At 50.3% G+C, this 19,690-nt stretch overlaps 1 protein-coding gene and 1 non-coding gene across 2 annotated transcripts in view; both read right to left on the bottom strand.

Moving 5' to 3' along the window:
- Window positions 1-3,670: 3,670 nt before the first annotated feature.
- LOC102378665 (angiopoietin-related protein 7-like) overlaps window positions 3,671-19,690 on the bottom strand; it is a 29,691-nt gene continuing 13,671 nt past the window's right edge. The window contains exons 3-7 of the mRNA XM_025194073.1: window positions 15,386-15,611; window positions 10,761-10,898; window positions 9,228-9,444; window positions 8,219-8,414; window positions 3,671-4,640 (exon numbers count right to left, since the gene is read on the bottom strand). Coding sequence (XP_025049858.1) covers window positions 4,494-4,640; window positions 8,219-8,414; window positions 9,228-9,444; window positions 10,761-10,898; window positions 15,386-15,611 — 924 coding nt within the window. The 3' untranslated portion in view covers window positions 3,671-4,493. The remainder of the gene's footprint in view (window positions 4,641-8,218; window positions 8,415-9,227; window positions 9,445-10,760; window positions 10,899-15,385; window positions 15,612-19,690) is intronic.
- Window positions 6,374-6,564, bottom strand: LOC112548392. The gene has a single exon (XR_003092167.1). It is a non-coding gene; the product is annotated as a U2 spliceosomal RNA (small nuclear RNA).

Here is a 19,690-nt window from a genome sequence, read left to right as displayed (position 1 = left end):
GCGGGGGGGGGGAGCCCGGGCTTGCACTGGCCCACCTGCCTCTGTGCTTCACACGAGGGCTGCTTCTGTTTTGTAGGAAAAGCCAACGGGTTTCACTTTTCATCTCTCCAAGAAATGTTCTGGGAGGGGAGGACTTAGAGCGGTGTCTCTCTCTTGGGAAAGCAGCAGGGCTGTGCTTCGTGCCTGCTTGCAGGGAAAGGTTCAGGGCAGGGAATGAGCCCATGGAGGGGTCCTCTGCAGACAGGTCCCAGGTGGTCTCCACGTCACTGGAGTCTGCACTGGGACAAAGGCCCTGGCATCACTGCACGTGGACTGTGTGCTGAGTCTCAGGCCCTGTGACACTCAGAGGCCCAAAGATTGGAAATCCCACCCACCCCATGGAGCCATCTCATGTAGCCTGCGGCCAGGATTAAACACTTCCAGCATTCCCAGTCAACCTGACCTGGAGGAACCAGGGACAGCCCCACCAGCCTCTCCCCCATCCGGCAATAACAGATGCATAGCGCTTCTGCTAAACATGCTGATTTCCATGGGGGACTGCAACTCCCAGCATGCCCTGGGAGAGGGGGATGTACCTTGGGCTGGGCAATCAACTCTTACACCGCTGAGTGAGGATGGAAATCGAAGGTCCTGGTACCCCAGGGAAACCAGATCTGTGCCTAAAGATCAAGACAGCAAACTCACATGTCCCCGAACAGCTCTACCAAGGGGGAGCAGAGAGGGGCACTTGCTTGTCTCGCAAGCTTTGCATTTCAACACCCACCTGCACACGTCCAGCATAAGCTACTTGGGGTCAGCCCCTGCAAGGGCAGCACCGGGCAGCTCTGCTGTTTCCAACCCCCGTCACTCGGGGCAAGGAGCACTTCTGAGAGGGGAGGCAGGGGACGGGGTAGAGACAACTCACCTGCAGCCAGGTCCTCCCGCCGTGAGATTTCCCCTCTCTGCTGCTCAGCACAGCCCCCGAGCTCCCCCTGGCCTCGGTGGAGATGGTGGATTAAGTCAGGGGTGGGACCTCGGTATCCTGTTTGGGGCAGATATTAAAGAGGGTTTGTGACTGAGCACTGCATGCAGCATAACCAAGTGGGATGCAATCAAGTCATGGATTCTCCTGGGGCCTTGGAGGAAAAGGGAAGGTGGACATTTAGTGTGAAAGGGAAGGCACTGCAGGGAGAAGCCTTCAATACATGATGGTCCGTGTCACCCGGGTAGTGGAGGGATGGTCCTAGGAAACAAAGCACCAACCACTTGGAAGTATAAAGGGGTATACAACTAACAGTCACCAGGGACAGGGTGGAGATGCAGTGATCTGTGATGTACCACAAGGCAGAAAGATGAAGCTCTTATTATTTTCAAGGTACCAAACCTGAGACTGTGGACACACTTCTGCATGGATAACACTCCCACTTACCAGTGTAAATCCAGGCCAAGAATAGAAATGAGCCTGTTCTCACTGCAGGTTTAATGCAAGGACTTGGGGCAGTGAAAAGAATCCAGATCTACGGGTGTTGATGACACATTTTTGGGGAAGAGAGGGTCATTCATCACCAGGGCACAGGAAATGATGACTTTATTACTGTGCTTGCAACTAAAGCAACATCCCATCCAAGGGGAGCATCATCCCAGCAGGGGAGATGAGTGCACAGGTTGGCAAGTACTGCAGGGCTGAAAATACAGTTCCCTTGAAGGCAGGGATGTGGAAAAAGAAGGCAGAAGCAGACACATTTATTAGCATGTGAAATCCCAGAATGTAGAAATGGTCCATGTGGTCTTTGTTGAGCTAAATAAAAGCACTGGACCCCTTCCCTAAGGAAATCCCCCGTGGGAAATGAAGGGAAACAAGAGCACTGGAAAAGCAAATTAACCCAGTAAAAGCAAGATCCCTGTATTAGAGAGTCTCTGGAAAGGAAAATGGGTTTTCTGTTCGCCCTATGCCTAGCCCACTTCTTTTTATCACAGCAATGGGCATCTCACATGCAAAGGGGTTTTAAAGGAAGACAAGAAAACATTGGAGAATGGCAGAGCCCTACCTCCTCTGCATCCCCAGCCCTGCAGCCCCCTCGGCACCCCCAGCCCTGCCGGTGCCCCTCACTCCCAACCTGCCCCGGCTTGCACAGTGCATCCCCCCGCAGCAGCCAGAGGCTCAGCCCGACTGGGTCCTTGTCTCCAGCATCCTCCTAACCCAGCTCAGGGCACAGTCTGGGCTCCTCTGGGCACATCCAGTCTGTTACCCCATCTGCACTGGGATGTGGGGTCCTCTATGCGCTCACACCTGCCCCCCTGCACTACTGGGGTGCTGAGGGGTCCTACTTTGCCAGGGCACGGCTTGCTGGTGCCCGCTGGGTGTCATGAGAGCATGCACAATGAATGCTTAGGGTCTGCTGCTGCGTCCGAGCATTGCTCGGGCATGCAGGGGTGAATCAGGAAGGACAAAGTGCATGTTGAGTTGCAGCTAGCAAGGGACGTGAAGGGAACAAGAAGGGTTTCTACAAGTACGTTGGTAGCAAGAGGAGGATCCAGGAAAGTGTGGGTCCCTTCCTGAATGGGGAGAGGCAACCTAGTAACAGAGGATGCAGAAACGGCTGAAGTGCTCAGTGCCATTTTCACCTCGGTCTTCACAGGCAAAGTCAACTGCTGCGGGGCTTGTTTGCATGTGTGCGCGTGTGCATACGTGTCTGCTTGCTGGTTGTCACACAGTTTTATCACACGCACGTTGTGCTAATGAGGACTTTCATCTGGGCTTTTGGCTGCCCCGTGCTCCGGCTAGACTAATGTGAGGTCCTCCTCTGCTCATCATTGTTTCTTGCACTTCTTGCAGACCCATGAAGGTCTCATCCTTCAGCCTGTTCTCCCTGGCAGTGAAAGCCCAGTCTTGTAGCATCAACTGCAGCTGGATCATCCACTCATCAAGTCAACTCCGCAGGTCATAGGAGTCATGGGGGAGTCACAGAGAAATGGGCCTGGGAGGGAGCTGCAGAGGTCACATCTAGTCCAGCCCTCTGCCTGAGGCAGGAGCATCCCTATCCAAACCAGCCCGGACCAACCCATCATCCAGACTCTACATAAAACTACAAGGGGCACGTCTACACGAGACGCTCCTGCTCAGCGATTACTGTGCATTTATTTAGCACGTGTCTAAGCAAGTACGAAACAAATGTGCAGTGACCAGAGTGATTGTGCAGTAGCACCAGCAAACGGCTTTCAAGTGAGCGATGTGCCCCAGGACATGGTAAAATCCAGGTGTCTACAACTGAGCCAGAGCATGCACACCAGAAATGTATCTTCCAGTTTATGGCAAAACCACGTATTACTTAAAATACATGGAAAAGAAAGTGATTTCTTGGTTAAAGACTTGTAACCGGACCCAATGAGGACTACACATTAGTCCCAGCCCACATTTGTGAAATCTCCAATGATACAGCCGACAAAATTGTGGAAGAGCCAAGAGTATGCCACTGATATTGAAATAAAAGAGTAAAAGGAGTTAAAAAAACCCAACATATGACCCTTTTTTCTCCATGATAAGCTAGGGAGAAAGGACCTGAACTCAGCAAGGCATCTCAAGGCTCAATAAAAGTCTTTCTAAATGTTCCCTCCCCAATGACAGAAGCAGCCAGTAATGACAAGGCCACCCCTGGACTCCTTTCAAGATTCATTTTATTGGTAGGGCAACAATTCTCCCGGCTCTGAGCGAACTCGGTGATGTAATGTCCGTGTGTGAATCGTGATGACATTATGAGATGGAGGGGCAACACCGAAGCATCCAGCTCGTCCAGGCCATGTGCCTCTCTGCACAAATAAACCACAGCTGGAAACCGAACCGTACCATGGGACGGCAGGGGCAGCTTCCCCCAGGGGTTGAAAGCACTTGTGCATGTGTTATGTGTTACGGCCCATGTGTGTACTGTGTGACACATTTCCATAGGGTGAATGATGAACCCTCAGCATCACGCACACTCACGCCTCTGTTAGGAGAGTGGATGCCGAGCACAGAGGACTGTCTTGGTACCGAACCCAGCAGATCCCATTGAAAAGTCTTAACCGTGGGCAAGGTGTCTCTGCTAGCTGTATGTGCTGAATGATGACATGGCATGTGAGCCAGCCCGGCCCCCCCCCACATCCAGCACCCGTCAGCGATGAGGGTCCTCAAGTCACATCATCACACAAAAGAAGCGTCACTATTTCCCCCAAAGGTGGGAGTCCTCCCAGACCACGAGCTACTGTCTTTGGCCTCCTCTCAGGGGCCAACTGACCAGGGACCAGCCCCTACGGCTGTGGTACTTCAGGGGCTGAACCACATGTGAAAGGCCTTTGCTTTCGGTGTTGTCGCTGGTGTCTTTATTCTCTTCTCACTGCCCCGAAGGCAGAAGCAGGCAGGGCAGAGTGATGTGTTGGGTCCACACTGGTCTCTGGCATCCACTGGTCTCTCGAAGCCCTTTGCATTTCTCCCTTCCCAAAGCATGTAATCAGGAGAGAAGAGAAACCTCCCGGGTTCCTCATGGGGAGAAGTGTGGCCGGAAAGTGCGAGGCCGGATCATCATGGTGACCTTCTTCAGGGAGTAGTAATCCGTGTCTTTCCAGGTGTACCACACGACCCCGTCGGGCCCCAGGATCTTGCGGTTTTTCATATAGTATCTGCCCCCCTGTGAGGAAGAGACGGGCACAGTGAGGCACAGGGCAGTCTGAGAGCTGGCTGCCAATTAAAGCTAACCCCTCCAAAGCACTGGAAGCAAGTACTAAACTAAATGTGCAGTAACTACTGCGCATTAATGAATGTGTAGACATGCCCAGCGTGAGATAACGTGAGCGTACACCAAACTGGCTCAGGATTTCTCTCCCCTCCAGCTGGCAGAGACTATTTCATCCAAGAGTAGATTCCAGGTCCCTGGTCTATGCCCTTTCCAGCTGCTCTTGCTCACACAGTGGGCACGTCTACATGCTCATTGATGTGCTTTAGTTAATGCGCATTATATCTAGTACCGTTCTTGCTCATACAGTGGGCATGTCTACATGTGCATTAATGTGCTTTAGTTAATGCACATTATATCTAGTACCTCCATTGTGAGGTACTAGGAAAATGTGCATGAGCCTGTCTTAATGCGCATTAACTAAGCACTTTTTTAGTGATGCTTTAATATGCATTAAAATAGACTCATGTTGCATTAAGGCGCACGTATAGATGTACCCAATGTGTGGTAGCTCAGGGAAAGGCTGGCCTTGTGGTTAACTCATGAGGCTACAACTCTTGAAACTTGAACTGCTTTCCAAGCTCTACCAAAAAAATCCCATGTGGTTAGGGGCAAATCACTTATTCCCCTTTGAGCTTCTCTGCCAAATATTGATGAAACCTTCCCACTTAAGGATGCAGACACATGCTGCATTGGTTATGTAGTGAATTGTCATCACCCTGTAGCAAAAGTGGAGCGGACCCATGATACACACATCCATTCAGGAGTAAATGTCCTGAATCCAAGGTAAAGTCACCCCGTGAAATATGGGTACTGATGGCACTACATGGAAAAGTGACTATGGAGACCGTATCATATGCCCATTCCCATAGCTAGCTTCATCCTAGAGTACCTAATTGGCACAGTCTGCCATGGTCTTTCCAGTAGGGACAGGGAGTCCTGAATAACATCATACAAGGCACTTTGAGACCACATGCAGAAGTCCACGTCCAGTTCTGGCCACCCGTGTTCATAGAGTCATAGAAAATGAGGGTTGGAAGGGACCTCGCGAGGTCATCTAGGCCAGCGGTTCTCAACCTTTTTTGTACCGGGACCCATTTGTAAACATCAATGGCCAGTCCCGACTCACTGCCCCTCACTCCCGACCTGCTGCCCTCTGCCCCCAGGCCTGAGCCCCCCAGTGTGTGGTGTAGGGGGTGGGTGCATGGGACGGGGTGGGGAATGGGGGCCCCAAGCAGCCCCTCAGGCTGAAACACTAGGATTTCCCATGTTTTTCTTTTGTAAAGGAGGATCCATTTTTAAAGCTTGTTCACAGCCCTTTCATATATTCTTGCAACCTGCTTTTGGGTCGCACCCCAGGGGCTGGGAAACGTTGCACTAGACCTCCTGAGGTCCTTTCTAGCCTTCATTTTCTATGAGTCTATGACAACAACATCCAAAGACTTCTTTGGATAGATGTGATATCTTTTATTAGACCAACTAAATAGTTGGAAAAATTGTTCTTTGCAAGCTTTCGGGCACAAACACCCTTTTCAGGCATAGGGAGAGTCTGCTGGTGTTTATGCTACAACCAACAACTCCAAAGACTTCTGGCATCCTAAGGCCTCCCATGCCACACCGTTTCAACCACCAGGCATCTCTAGAAACAACTGTAAAGTCTAGCTTGGATACCACCACATGTTCCCTGAGGTGGGTGCACCACTCCTGGAAGCGCTGCAATACCAGGCCAATGCATGGAGGGGACAGAGCAAGCTCCAACTCCACCTCCCAAGACCAAAAATCTGCTCAACACACAACCCTCTCATGGAGGACATATCAGATTTTACAGCTGATACGATCAGGTCTACCCTGGATCTAAGCCAAAAGTCCAAGGAGAGATACCTTTAATTCCTCCAAAACCCAGTGCTCGCAGATCCAGCCTCCCAGATGTGACTGCAAGCTAAGTCACAAGGGCCTCTCTACTCACAGCCATTATAAACCACCTCTGACCCCAAAAACCAGTTGGGGCTGGTCCTGCTTGCCATGTCTCCTGCCCCATGGACCCAAGGCACTGGCCTCTGCCCCACTCATGCAGCCCAAACACTCATTCATGCCCCCTCAGCGCTCCCCTGTCTCTCGTCTCCTCCCTGGCTCTAGAGAAAGAATAGGAGACAAACACTCAAGATTTGCCTCAAGATGACATCTCAGCGTGGTAATGACAGCATCTCCCGTTAAACCTCTCCTGTCCGACTTTCCTCCAGCTCTGCTCTTTTCAGCAGCAACCAATCTTTTAGAGCAGGTCTACACGTGCATTTAAGCATGCCTAAATTTAATGTGCATTAAGCGGGTTAGTGCAGTGGTTCTCAACTTTTTTTGTACCAGGACCCATTTGTAAACATCGAGGGCCAGTCCCAATCCACAGCCCCCTGGCCCTGCCAGTGCCCCTCACTCCCGACCCACATCCCCTTGACTCTGTCAGTGCCCCTTACTCCTAACCCACATTCCCCTGGCCCTGCTGTTGCCCCTTACTCCCAAGCTACAGCCCCCTACCCCCACCCGGAGGGGCCCCAGCTGCCCCCATCCCACTCAGGCCAGAGCGCGGTGGTAGCAGCATGAGTCTTGCCCTGGCACAGGCTAGGGGAAGGAAGAGGGGAGGCCTGTAGCATCCCCCTGCCCTGGGCTAGGGCTCCCTTGCCACACCAGACAGCCAGGTGCTGGCCCCACCTGCCCCCTGAGCAGCGTCTCCCCCATCCCTGTGAGTACGGGCACCATCCCCGGTGCTGCCAGCCCAGCCACGCAGCTCCCCCCCACCCCAAAGGACCTTCCCCCAACCCCCAACCCCCATGCCCTCTGCCCTAATTCAGTTACAGTGCCCAGCCCTCCCATGCACCCATCCCATCCGCACACATGCACGCACATACACAGCCCCCAAGCCCCGGCCCTCCAGTCCCTGCTCCCCCCATACACTTACCTGCATCCATGCTCCCACCTGCCTGCCTGATTGCATGTCGGCCACGTGCATGTGCACGCGGAGTCACACATGCGCCTGCTGCCTCCAATCTCCCCAAGCAGCTCCTTGAAGGCTGGAAGGCTGCCAGCCTGCAAGGGGAAACCCATGCTTTCCCATGTTTTCCTGGGACTTGCTTGCAACCCTTCCAAATATTCTTGCAACCCACTTTTGGGTCACAAGCACTGAGCTAGGCCAACCCCCTGCACAAAGCAGGACCAGCCCCAGACAGATCACGTTCAGCCTTGAACCACTACAGAGAAGGGTGACTGGGATGATCAAGGGACTGGAGAACATGTCATAAAGGAAGAAGACTAAAAAACTTGCCTTGTTCAGTCAAGCAAAATGATGGCTGGGAGGCGAGAAGAGGGCAGGAGAGGCATCATAAGTGGTAGATCAGGTAGCTGTGTACCTTACCCTAATAACGATATGCAGTGCTATTCTCGCCTCTATCTTCCCAGGTGTCTCGAAGCCATGAGGTTAGATGCCTTATGATCCGAGCCCAAACAAGTCCAAGAGGGCTGTTATTACAGCTCTGTGGTCTTACCTTGTAGTACACTCCATTGAGGTTGGAGAAGAAGCACTGGTGATACCACCACCCTCCATGGGAAATCTCTGCACAGATGTTCCCAGAGTCGGGGGTGCTGAAGCTCCTTTTATTGTGGTACCAGGCGAAGGAGTCCTCCACCGTCCCACTGAACCCGTCCACGTGCAGGCGGTAGTAGTTTACCTCGTCCTCAATGCTGCAAGAGATAGAGGCAGGCTGGGTCAGCTCCTGAGGACTCCTCGGGCCCAGTTTTCATTACTGCCAGAACATATCTGGCATGTAGAGCTGCCACCTTATACTGGAATTCAAGGAAATCTCCCCATCTCCTGGGCCAAGCCCCATCTGCCTTCCCACAAACCCATACTTCACACTGATGTCAGCAGGAGTGCCACGTACAAGTGTAAGGCACACATTAGAGGCCTTGGTATAAGTGCCTCCACATTGTAGACATCCTCCATTAAGAAGGGACTTTGTAGAGACAGGTTTGCAAGGCCAGATTGCATGTTTTTGCTCGTGCAAACAAGGCAGCCCTGGTTTAGGTGTTTGCCTATAGTCACATGAAGGAAGCAATTGAAAACCCTTACCATAAGGCAGAGCACTGTGTCAAGCGTAGAAACCTGCCTGATAATATCAGAAGCCATCCTAGTTAAATAGTTGATAAGTATCATAATTTTTTCACTTAGCTGGGGAAAGGGTCTTTATGATCAACCCCTTTCATTAACATGGACCCAAGGAGGTTGTACACGCATGCATGTTGCACACACACTTTGCATTTCCATGCCTGGTCTGAATGCTAGTCACACGCATGCTTGGCTTTCCAACGAAGCGATGCTCTTGAGAAGAGACAGACATGCTTTCTCCTTATTCCAGGGCCCTGTCTGACATAGTAAGCTCCCTTTATCCCAGCTGGGGGATAGAGACCTTTCCTTCCCAAGGGCCACGCGGATCCTTACCAGATCAGGCTCCCAGTCTGTAATAAGGCTGAGAGGAAGGTCCCGGAGCTGCCTACCTGAAGACCTGGTAGAAGGCGTGCTTGTGTTTGCTGCTCCAGTCCTCCATGTCGATGCGCAGCGAGTAGTCCCCCTGGCTCGTCATGCGGTGGATGTTCGCGTTGCCCAGCCAGAACTCGCCGTTCAGGTCCCCGAAGCCATCCCGGTACTCGTTCCAGGTCCGGTTAAAATTAACTGAGCCATCCTGCCGGCGCTGGATGATGGTCCAACCCCCACCTGCCACGGGCGAGACGAAGGTGAGTGGACCAACCAAGCCAATGGTGGTAGTGCAAGCAGTGTGGTGGGAAGGAACTGGATCGGTGTTACCTCTACGGTGAATCCTGCATCCGTAGAGGATGGATGAGCCCTGCAATCCTCTGACTCCAGGGAATCGTAGAAATCCTAGAGCAGTGGGGCTGGAAGGGATCTCCAGAGGTCACATCTAGTCCAACCCCCCTTCTTGAGGCAGGGTCAGCCCTGATTACAGGCTGTTTCCTTAGTCCCAGAAATACTCATGAGACCACTGCCTCTCATTGCCACCCTTGTGCTCCCAGGTTGCTCTCTCTCCCCCTAGGCTGCAAGCTCTGGGGAGCAAGGGTTGTGTCCCCAACTCCCTGAAGGGCGGATACAGAAAAGGATGGAGCTGGACTCTTCTCAGTAGGACAGAACAAGGAGCAATGGGCTCGAGTTGCAGCAAGGGAGGTTGAAGTTGGATATTAGGAAAAACTTTCTCACTAGGAGGATGGTGAAGCACTGGAACGGGTTACCTAGAGGGGTTGTGGTATCTCCATCCTTGAAGGTTTTGAGGACCTGAGTAGACAAAGCCTTGGCTGGGATGATGTAGTTGGGGCTGGTCCTGCTTGGAGCAGGGGGTTGGACTAGATGTCACCTCCTGAGCTCCCTGCAACCCTCATTGTCTGTGATTACACATCTGTGCTCTGGGCTTGTCCTGTATCCAGCCCCCTGGAGACCTAATCCATGCCTGGGGCTTCTGGGTGCTGAGTCAATACAAATAATTTTGCCATTACTAATTACAATAGCAGCAATGCAGCAGAGTGCATGCCCGGAGGATTGGTCTCTTCCAGACAACCCCAGCCCTATCCCTGCAAGTTCAATCAAAAAGTCTCCAAAAGAGAAGAATCAAAAGACTCTTTCAACAGGCCTCCCTCCCAGTCCACACTGGGTGAACCTGCCCGGCTTTATGCTCTTTTATCAGGGATCGGCTCCTCGACACAAACACCAGGTTTTCCTCTTGCACAGGACGTGCCAACTGGAGGACCCCTCATTGCTTGGGGCTAGGAATATGAGCTTTCCCTGCCTGTAGCTTGATGAAAAGATGCAGCTGATGTCTCTGCAAGCTACTTGACTGCTATCTCCCAAAGCTTCATCTTCGCCAAGAAACTTCCACCTAGGGACCATGTGGTTTGGGATTCATGCTCCATGCACACAGCCCAAATACGCAGCAGCGTGAGGTGACCCCTCGCCCCGGCCACAGCCTGTTAGGTTTCAAGACCTGCTGCCTTGGAGGAAAATAGTTGGGCCTCTTACTCTACCTTCTGTGTCCATCTCGCATAGCACTTCTAAGGGCATCCGTCCGACTGAAGGCATGATGCTGTAGACGCCAGATCGCCTGATCCCGCTGTAGTAAATGGAAGCACAGTCAGTGGGGCAGCTCCGGGTGTGCTGCACCTCTACAGAGAAAACAGAGAAGCATCGTTTAATATCTAGCGTGCTGGGGGCCAATCGTTTTCGGTAGCTGTGCCACAAAATAACCCCCACGCCTTCCCTGAGCGCCCCTCTCATCCCCTTCCCTTGCCTCTTCTGCTGCTCTGCTTTCTGTTCCTTCCCCAATATGCTATGTGCTACACGCAGACGTTGGCCACCCTGGTCTAGTCTATAAAGAAGAAAGCTTTGTGCAGCTTTGTGCAGCTGAAGTTAGACCTCATCCAAAAGGTGGGAGTCCTAATACTTAGAATCACAGAAAATGAGGGTTGAAGGGAGCTCAGGAGGTCACATCAAGTCCAACCCCTGCTCCAAGCAGGACCAGCCCCAACTACATCATCCAAGGCTTTGTGGAGCCTTAAAAACCTCTGAGGATGGAGAGTCCAGCACCTCTCTGGGGAGCTTGTTCCAGTGCTTCACCGCCCTCCGCGTGAGACAGTTTTTCCTAATATCCAACCTCAACTTGCCTTGCTGCAGCTTGAGCCCATTGCTCCTTGTCCTGCCATCTGCCACCACCAAGACCGTCTGAGCTTAGGCTCACATTTTGTATTACTCCAGCAAAATACAAGTTCAGGAATTCTTCGTGGATGAAGGGATTGCCTCTTGCATTTACTTTGTTCTGCTAGGCTATCGCAGACGATAGATAAAAGTGCCTTTTACAGACAAAACCTTACTGCTTCCAGGAAGCACAGAGAAATGAGGTTGAGGCAGAGCCCCGGATTTCAAACTCTGCCATTCTTTGAGAAAGTTTGAGTCCAAATCTGCATCCTGATTCAGTCCGGTGGGCGGGAGATCACTCTCTGTGAGGACTCAGAAAAGACCACGGTGATTTGGAGTCGCTTCTGGATGCAACCTTCATTACTCAGGCCCCTCTCCATGAGCCCAGGCCACCATTTACACAGAGTGGTTTGGTACTGGTTTGGGATTTTTTGCATTTTTATTTCCATTGCAAAGCACTGGCTTAAGTTAAGAGCAAAAAATATTCTGAGTTGTGCCAAAGCCAGGCTCTGCTGGGTTCTCCCACTCCAGCAAGGACTGTAAAGACTGACACGTTGAGGCTTGCATCTCATCCCCAACAGCAGCCAGTGCTGGATACTTCAGAGAATGGTGAAAAACCTCCTATAATGCACCTACATTCACCTTCAGTGCACCTTATATAAAGGTATATGGGTGATAGCCAACCCTACATTCCTTGTTCCACCAAGCCTCCTACTAAAGTCACAAAGTGTTTGCCTGAGGAAATACTGTGTGAAAACCAAGTAACGGCCTACAGGGATGATCTGGTGGGTGTGCTATGAGATCCACAGCCAGGCCTGCTTTCTAGTCCTTCTCCATTAAAATAGCCTGGTTCCCTGAAGCCTGCTCCCCTACACAATAGGTGTGTCTACATGTGCATTTATGCCGGCTTAAATTTACTGTGTAGTAAGCAGGAATAGGCCAGCATCTACACATGCAGGCATTAAGGCGCATTAACGCTGTGTGTGGACTGAATTGGGACTAAAGTTAGGCATCATAAGTCGCCATATTTACTGCGCAGTACAGGTGCGCATGTGTAGACATGCGCCCATACTGTGCAGTAATTTCAGTCACTGTGCAATACATGTGCACACGTAGACGTGCCCAGTGTGCCCACAGTTCATCTCAGTGCTACACAGTGCAAGTTTGCCACCAACCCTTCTGCACCCTACTTCGTGTCTCTCCCAGCTGTAATTAGAATCATATAATTATATAATCATATAATTATCATATAATTATAGAGAGTGGGGCTGGAAGGGAGCTCCAGAGGTCACATCTAGTGCAACCCCCCGCCTGAGACAGGAGCATCCCTACTCAAACTATCCTATACAAATCCATCGTCCAACCTCTTAGCAAAACTACACAGTCAGAGCCGGGGCAGGTGAAATTAGTAGTGAGTGCAATTCCTAGAAGGGCTCCGTTTGAGTCACCTTTTCCTGTTTTTCTAGGAATCAGTCCACCAATGCTTGTGCTTCAAACTGGCTGCCATGGGAAGGCAAGCTTGGATTAGTGGGGGCAAAGTCTCGGACTTGCCCCAAGCTGGAGGCATTGACATCCCCAATGGCAACAGGTCCCCATGACTCTCTAGACAGCTGAATGCAGAGAAAGAAGGAGCGAGGTAGCAAGAGAGAGATCTAAGAATAACTCACACAGTCAGAGATCACTTCCTCTTATCCATACCACTATCCCAGCACAAGCCCCTCCTGACCTGAATCCCAACCTGGCAGTATTGCCAGGTCTTGGGGATTGATGGGGTTATAAAGAGTCAGGTGGGTTTTTCTTTTCTGTTCCATGAAGCAAGTGGAAAAGATGAACAATGGCAGGCAATGGATGTAGGACGTAGGAAGGAAGCACCGACTGGGAAGAGACTTGAGCTTTCCAAGCCTGAAGGTTCATTGGCTTGCGGGTCTCCCATTAACTGCAAGGAGCAGGGACAAAGTCGAGCAATGGTAATCGGGGGGCCGGTATCACAACACCATTGGACTGCTCCTGGGTCGATACCCCAGTGCTGTTTCTAAAAAGGAACGGGAGGGCTGGAAGGAACCTCCAGAAGAACAGGATATTAAGGAAGGGTCACCGGGAAGACAATCAAGATCCATGATCCATGGGGATATTACTCCTGGCACCAATCCTCTTATTTGCTTCTGCTCTTTGCTCTTGGTCCATGGTTTCAGCACACCTAACCAGGCTAGCTGCATATGCCATCTCTTCGCTGGAGTATTTAAGATCAAGGGAGCTGGCTTCATTCCCATTTCAAATCAGCACGACAGGAAGTGCTTAGATTAGCTGGTTTAGCAGATTGGGAGCAGACTAGTGTGCCTTGCTACCCTACGTCACTGGTTCAAATCAGACCCCAGCTGGCAGGTGACTGGCATTAACAGCTTAGGTCTACTCAGCGGCACGTGGAGAATAAGTCATTGGGATCAACCTGGCTGGTCCTAGATAAATATCCCCCCTCAGTAAAGCACTGGACCAGGCTCCCCAGAGAGGTGGTGGACTCTCCATCCTCCATCCTTGGAGGTTTTGAAGACCTGTGTAGACAAATGCTAGTTTGGGATGATGTAGTTGGGGCTGGTCCTGCTTGGAGCAGGGGGTTGGATGAGATGTGACCTCCTGAGCTCCCTCCAACCCTCCCTGCCCGTGATTCTGTGATTCTAGAGAATAACACCATCCCTTCAACGTTACTGAGGAGGTTACAACTGGACTCCCTTCTGCTGTCAAAAAGTCAGAGCTGTGGGGAAGAGCCTGCAAAAGCGGCTTAATTGCAAGCAGCTCTGCAATGAAACATGGGTTTTAATCACCAGGAAAATACTCCCTTTTAGTTGAAATCTCCCCCTTTTTCTATGAAAGGAAAACTCCAGAAGCCAATATTTTTTCATTTAAAAAATCAGATTTCAGTAATCAAGAAAAATCCGTGTTTGTTGAAATATAACTGGGTTTTGGTTTTCATAAATCGAATATTTTTGTCAAAGCTTGTTTTTTTATTAATTTTTTTTGGGGGGGGTGGGGGGGGAAGGAGGGAGCAGATTCCCCGGCCCCCCCCCCCCCCCAACAGAAACAAACTTCTTTCATGGGAAGCTTTGTAAAAAGAAAGGGAAACAAATTGCATGATAAGTGGCAGGTTGGCAGCAGAAGTAATTGTCACGTAGAGGCGAGGTGACAGGGTGTACCAAGCCTTCCTTGTGTCCTGCTGTAGGCATCATGATCTTGATCTTCACCCCATGCGCACACACACACACACACACATGCACACACACAACTCTGCACCATGCCAGAAAGCACCTTCCTTGCCAGGAAGAAAAGGTGGGTTGTTGGCAAGGGACACAGCGTCTCCTCCTTGAGACTAGTGTTCATGAAATGTGGTGATCTGTGAGCAGATGTGTGTCCCACTCAAGCCCTGCCTTCAGACATCACTTTTGGGCCAGTTCATACTCAACTCTGAAGTTTTCAACTGGCCCCTAGCTAGGTGATGGACCAGAGCAAAAATCCCTGCTCCAGGTACCCTTGAGCGTGTGGCTCAAGCTTCTCCCTTCTCACCCTAGTATCTCAATTGAATTCATTTTGGAGGCAGACACACTCCCCAGCCATACCTACATCCCTGAACATGACAGCCTTAGGCCAACACATGAAACCTGAGTGCGAGAATGGACTTAGTACTCATACACCACCTCAGCATCTATATCAGATCTACAATGCCAGTCCTACAGTCCTTGCATTTACATTGGAAACTGGAGAATGGTTTCTAGCTACCAGAGGAGCTTTTAAGCTTTTAAGCAAATCACTGGGGACAAGAAGCCCGAGTCTCTTGAAGAACAGGAGCACGAAACAAGACCCTAGCACAAAGACAAGACCCTAAGGCAGACAAATGGGAAGTCATCCCCCAGGCACCAGGACTGACATCTTCTCCACCCAGCTCAGTCCACCCAATGCTTCTGCTTACCTGCTTGGTGGTGCCCCTCCTGCTGGGACCTCATTTCAGCAGGGAAGAGGCAGCCCGGGTTGTGCCGGGCCCACTCGGTCATCAGGGAGATGTTGTGGATCTGGGTCTGCATGTCATACAGCAAGGTGGCTTGGATGTGCTGCAGGGTGCTCGCCTCATTGTAGAGCTGCTCCAGATCCTGGACCCGCTGCTCCACGGTGGAGTTTCGGCTGTTCTTCTCCTCATTCTTGGTGGGGAGGGAAAGACAGAAGCAGTGTTACGAGCAGGACAGAGCACCGGGTTTCTGGGAGCCTCGTGAGCTGTTCCCACATGGATGGTGTCTCCCAGGACCATGCTGGAGGGCCTGTCTTTTTTACTTTTCTCTTGGTCACAATTGGGTCATATTAAAGGCATCACATGTGCCTGCACAGTGGCATCCGACCATGTGAGCCCTCTTGTTCCAAAAGCGAACGTTACACACTTGTGATGTAGAGGTGCAAACCTACCCTATGACTTAGAGGTGCCTTCTACTCATCTTAACCCAACACCCAATGATAATAGCCCAACACCCAGTGATAATAGCCCAACACCCAATGATAACCCAACACCCAGTGATAATAGGCCAACACCCAATGATAATAATCCAACACCCAGTGATAATAGCCCAACACCCAATGATAACCCAACACCCAGTGATAATAGGCCAACACCCAATGATAATAATCCAACACCCAGTGATAATAGCCCAACACCCAATGATAACCCAACACCCAGTGATAATAGGCCAACACCCAATGATAATAATCCAACACCCAGTGATAATAGCCCAACACCCAATGATAACCCAACACCCAGTGATAATAGGCCAACACCCAATGATAATAATCCAACACCCAGTGATAATAGCCCAACACCCAATGATAACCCAACACCCAGTGATAATAGGCCAACACCCAATGATAATAATCCAACACCCAGTGATAATAGCCCAACACCCAATGATAACCCAACACCCAGTGATAATAGGCCAACACCCAATGATAATAATCCAACACCCAGTGATAATAGCCCAACACCCAATGATAACCCAACACCCAGTGATAATAGGCCAACACCCAATGATAATAATCCAACACCCAGTGATAATAGCCCAACACCCAATGATAACCCAACACCCAGTGATAATAGGCCAACACCCAATGATAATAATCCAACACCCAGTGATAATAGCCCAACACCCAATGATAACCCAACACCCAGTGATAATAGGCCAACACCCAATGATAATAATCCAACACCCAGTGATAATAGCCCAACACCCAATGATAACCCAACACCCAGTGATAATAGGCCAACACCCAATGATAATAATCCAACACCCAGTGATAATAGCCCAACACCCAATGATAACCCAACACCCAGTGATAATAGGCCAACACCCAATGATAATAATCCAACACCCAGTGATAATAGCCCAACACCCAATGATAACCCAACACCCAGTGATAATAGGCCAACACCCAATGATAATAATCCAACACCCAGTGATAATAGCCCAACACCCAATGATAACCCAACACCCAGTGATAATAGGCCAACACCCAATGATAATAATCCAACACCCAGTGATAATAGCCCAACACCCAATGATAACCCAACACCCAGTGATAATAGGCCAACACCCAATGATAATAATCCAACACCCAGTGATAATAGCCCAACACCCAATGATAACCCAACACCCAGTGATAATAGGCCAACACCCAATGATAATAATCCAACACCCAGTGATAATAGCCCAACACCCAATGATAACCCAACACCCAGTGATAATAGGCCAACACCCAATGATAATAATCCAACACCCAGTGATAATAGCCCAACACCCAATGATAACCCAACACCCAGTGATAATAGGCCAACACCCAATGATAATAATCCAACACCCAGTGATAATAGCCCAACACCCAATGATAACCCAACACCCAGTGATAATAGGCCAACACCCAATGATAATAATCCAACACCCAGTGATAATAGCCCAACACCCAATGATAACCCAACACCCAGTGATAATAGGCCAACACCCAATGATAATAATCCAACACCCAGTGATAATAGCCCAACACCCAATGATAACCCAACACCCAGTGATAATAGGCCAACACCCAATGATAATAATCCAACACCCAGTGATAATAGCCCAACACCCAGTGATAATAACCCAACACCCAGTGATAATAATCCAACACCCAATGATAATAGCACAACACCCAGTGATAATACCCAATGATAATAGCCCAACACCCAGTGATAATAGCCCAACACCCAATGATAATAATCCAACACCCAATGATAATAGTCCAACACCCAGTGATAATAACCCAATACCCAATGATAATAGCCCAACACCCAGTGATAATAACCCAACACCCAGTGATAATAGCCCAACACCCAGTGATAATAACCCAACACCCAATGATAATAACCCAACACCCAGTGATAATAACCCAACACCCAATGATAATAGCCCAACACCCAGTGATAATAGCCCAACACCCAGTGATAATAGCCCAACACCCAATGACAACCTACATTTTGGAAAGGTATCTGGTCCTTCAGTAGCCTTGCTATTGCCAAGGGAACACAACACAGAGCTTCCCGCAGCCCAGTGTAATCCTGACGACATTGAGGACAGAGGGTTGAAAGTACTATGATGCCCCTGTACAAATCTATGGTACGTCCACACCTTGAATTCTGTGCCCAGCTCTGGTGCCCACAAGTCAAACATGTTATAGAAATAGAGAAGGTGTGGAGAAAGGCAACAAGGATGATGAGGGACATGGAGGGGCTTCCCTAGACGAAGAGACTAAAGAAGCCAGGCTTATTCAACTTAGAAAGAGATGCTTGGGGCTGGGACATGAGAAAGTTTACACACTACTGAATGGTGAAAAGGAAGTCAATAGGGATGTATCATTTACTTACTCTCTCTCACAATGCAAGAACTAGGGGGCACAAAATGAAATGAGCAGGCTATCAGTTTAAAAGTGACACCAGGCAGTTTCTTTTCCACCCAAGGTGTTAGTAAAGCGTGGGGCTCATGGCCACCAGATGCGGTGCGAGCTGAGAGTTCAGCCAAATTCACCAAGGGGCTGGACACGGGCTTGGAGGAAAGGGGCACCGGTCACTACGGAGCAGGGTGCGAGGGGCACGGCCTCTGCATCAGACCTGGCTGCACCTTCAATGCCGGAGGCTGCAAGTGAGAGCATGTACATATACATATACATATATCTCCACCTACTTTGGTTAGTCTATAAGGAGCAAATCTACCCTGCCTTCTACCTGACTTCAGACTCCAGCATCACTCTGACGCGGCCATAACATGGAAGATACTGAACATTTTCTGGGCCATTGCAGCTATAACCTCACACATATGCTACCACCTAAGGAGCTAAAGAAAGCGATTGCTCAGTTCTGCCGCAGGACAGTGGAGCTGCCCTTGTTCCTGTGGTTACTGCTCCCGTCAAAAATTGCAGCAGGAAAACTTTGGGAATCGTCCCAGCTCTGGCCTGTGCTGCAAGTATCCTTGCCCAGGGTGCTGGCGGGGAGTAGGGGGATTCATCATGCACATCTCATACAGCTCGTTTCTTCATTAGGCTGTTTGCGACGCCGCTGTGCATAATTCGATACAGCCAGACGGAGGGACAGCCGGGGGCTCCATCACACGGCAGAGATTTATTAGGTTCAATAACAATGAGGCACCTTTTTCCCACCCGGCGTTAACCCCTCCATGACTCTGTAATAAATCACGCTGCCCGGCCCACCCTCCCTATCTTCTCTTCCCCTTCCAGTGATATCAACCTTCCTATCCCATATTCAAACCAACACGTCTGTGTGTTTTCCCATCCTGCTTCTCATGCTTGGGACACATTTGCCATTAATGTGTCCCACAAAACCCCTCATTGGTCTCTCCAGATGCACCTGTCAAACTCTGCTTTGCCGCAAAGCCTACAATGGACTCAGACTGATGACCGTATGATGTGCCCCCCTTGCTCTGCATCCATCTGCTGTGCCCAGCTCCTCAGGGCATTGATCAGCTGTGTGCTCTGCATTTGTACAGCACAAAGCCTTGGCTGGGATGATGTAGTTGTGGCTGGTCCTGCTTTGAGCAGGGGGTTGGACTAGATGTGACCCCCTGAGTGAATGAGTGATATAAATGGGCAAAAATAACCCAAACTCTATGTACCCTACAAAGGGCTCTATACTAGCTCTATACCACAAAGGAAAGATCTGGGGGTCACAATGGGCCGTTTGCTAAAAACACCA

Source organism: Alligator sinensis, unplaced genomic scaffold, assembly GCF_000455745.1.
Source record: "Alligator sinensis unplaced genomic scaffold, ASM45574v1 scaffold868_1, whole genome shotgun sequence".
NCBI classification, from domain to species: domain Eukaryota; kingdom Metazoa; phylum Chordata; order Crocodylia; family Alligatoridae; genus Alligator; species Alligator sinensis.
Note: the sequence above shows the minus strand (reverse complement) of the source record. Positions and strands in the feature narration are given on the sequence as shown.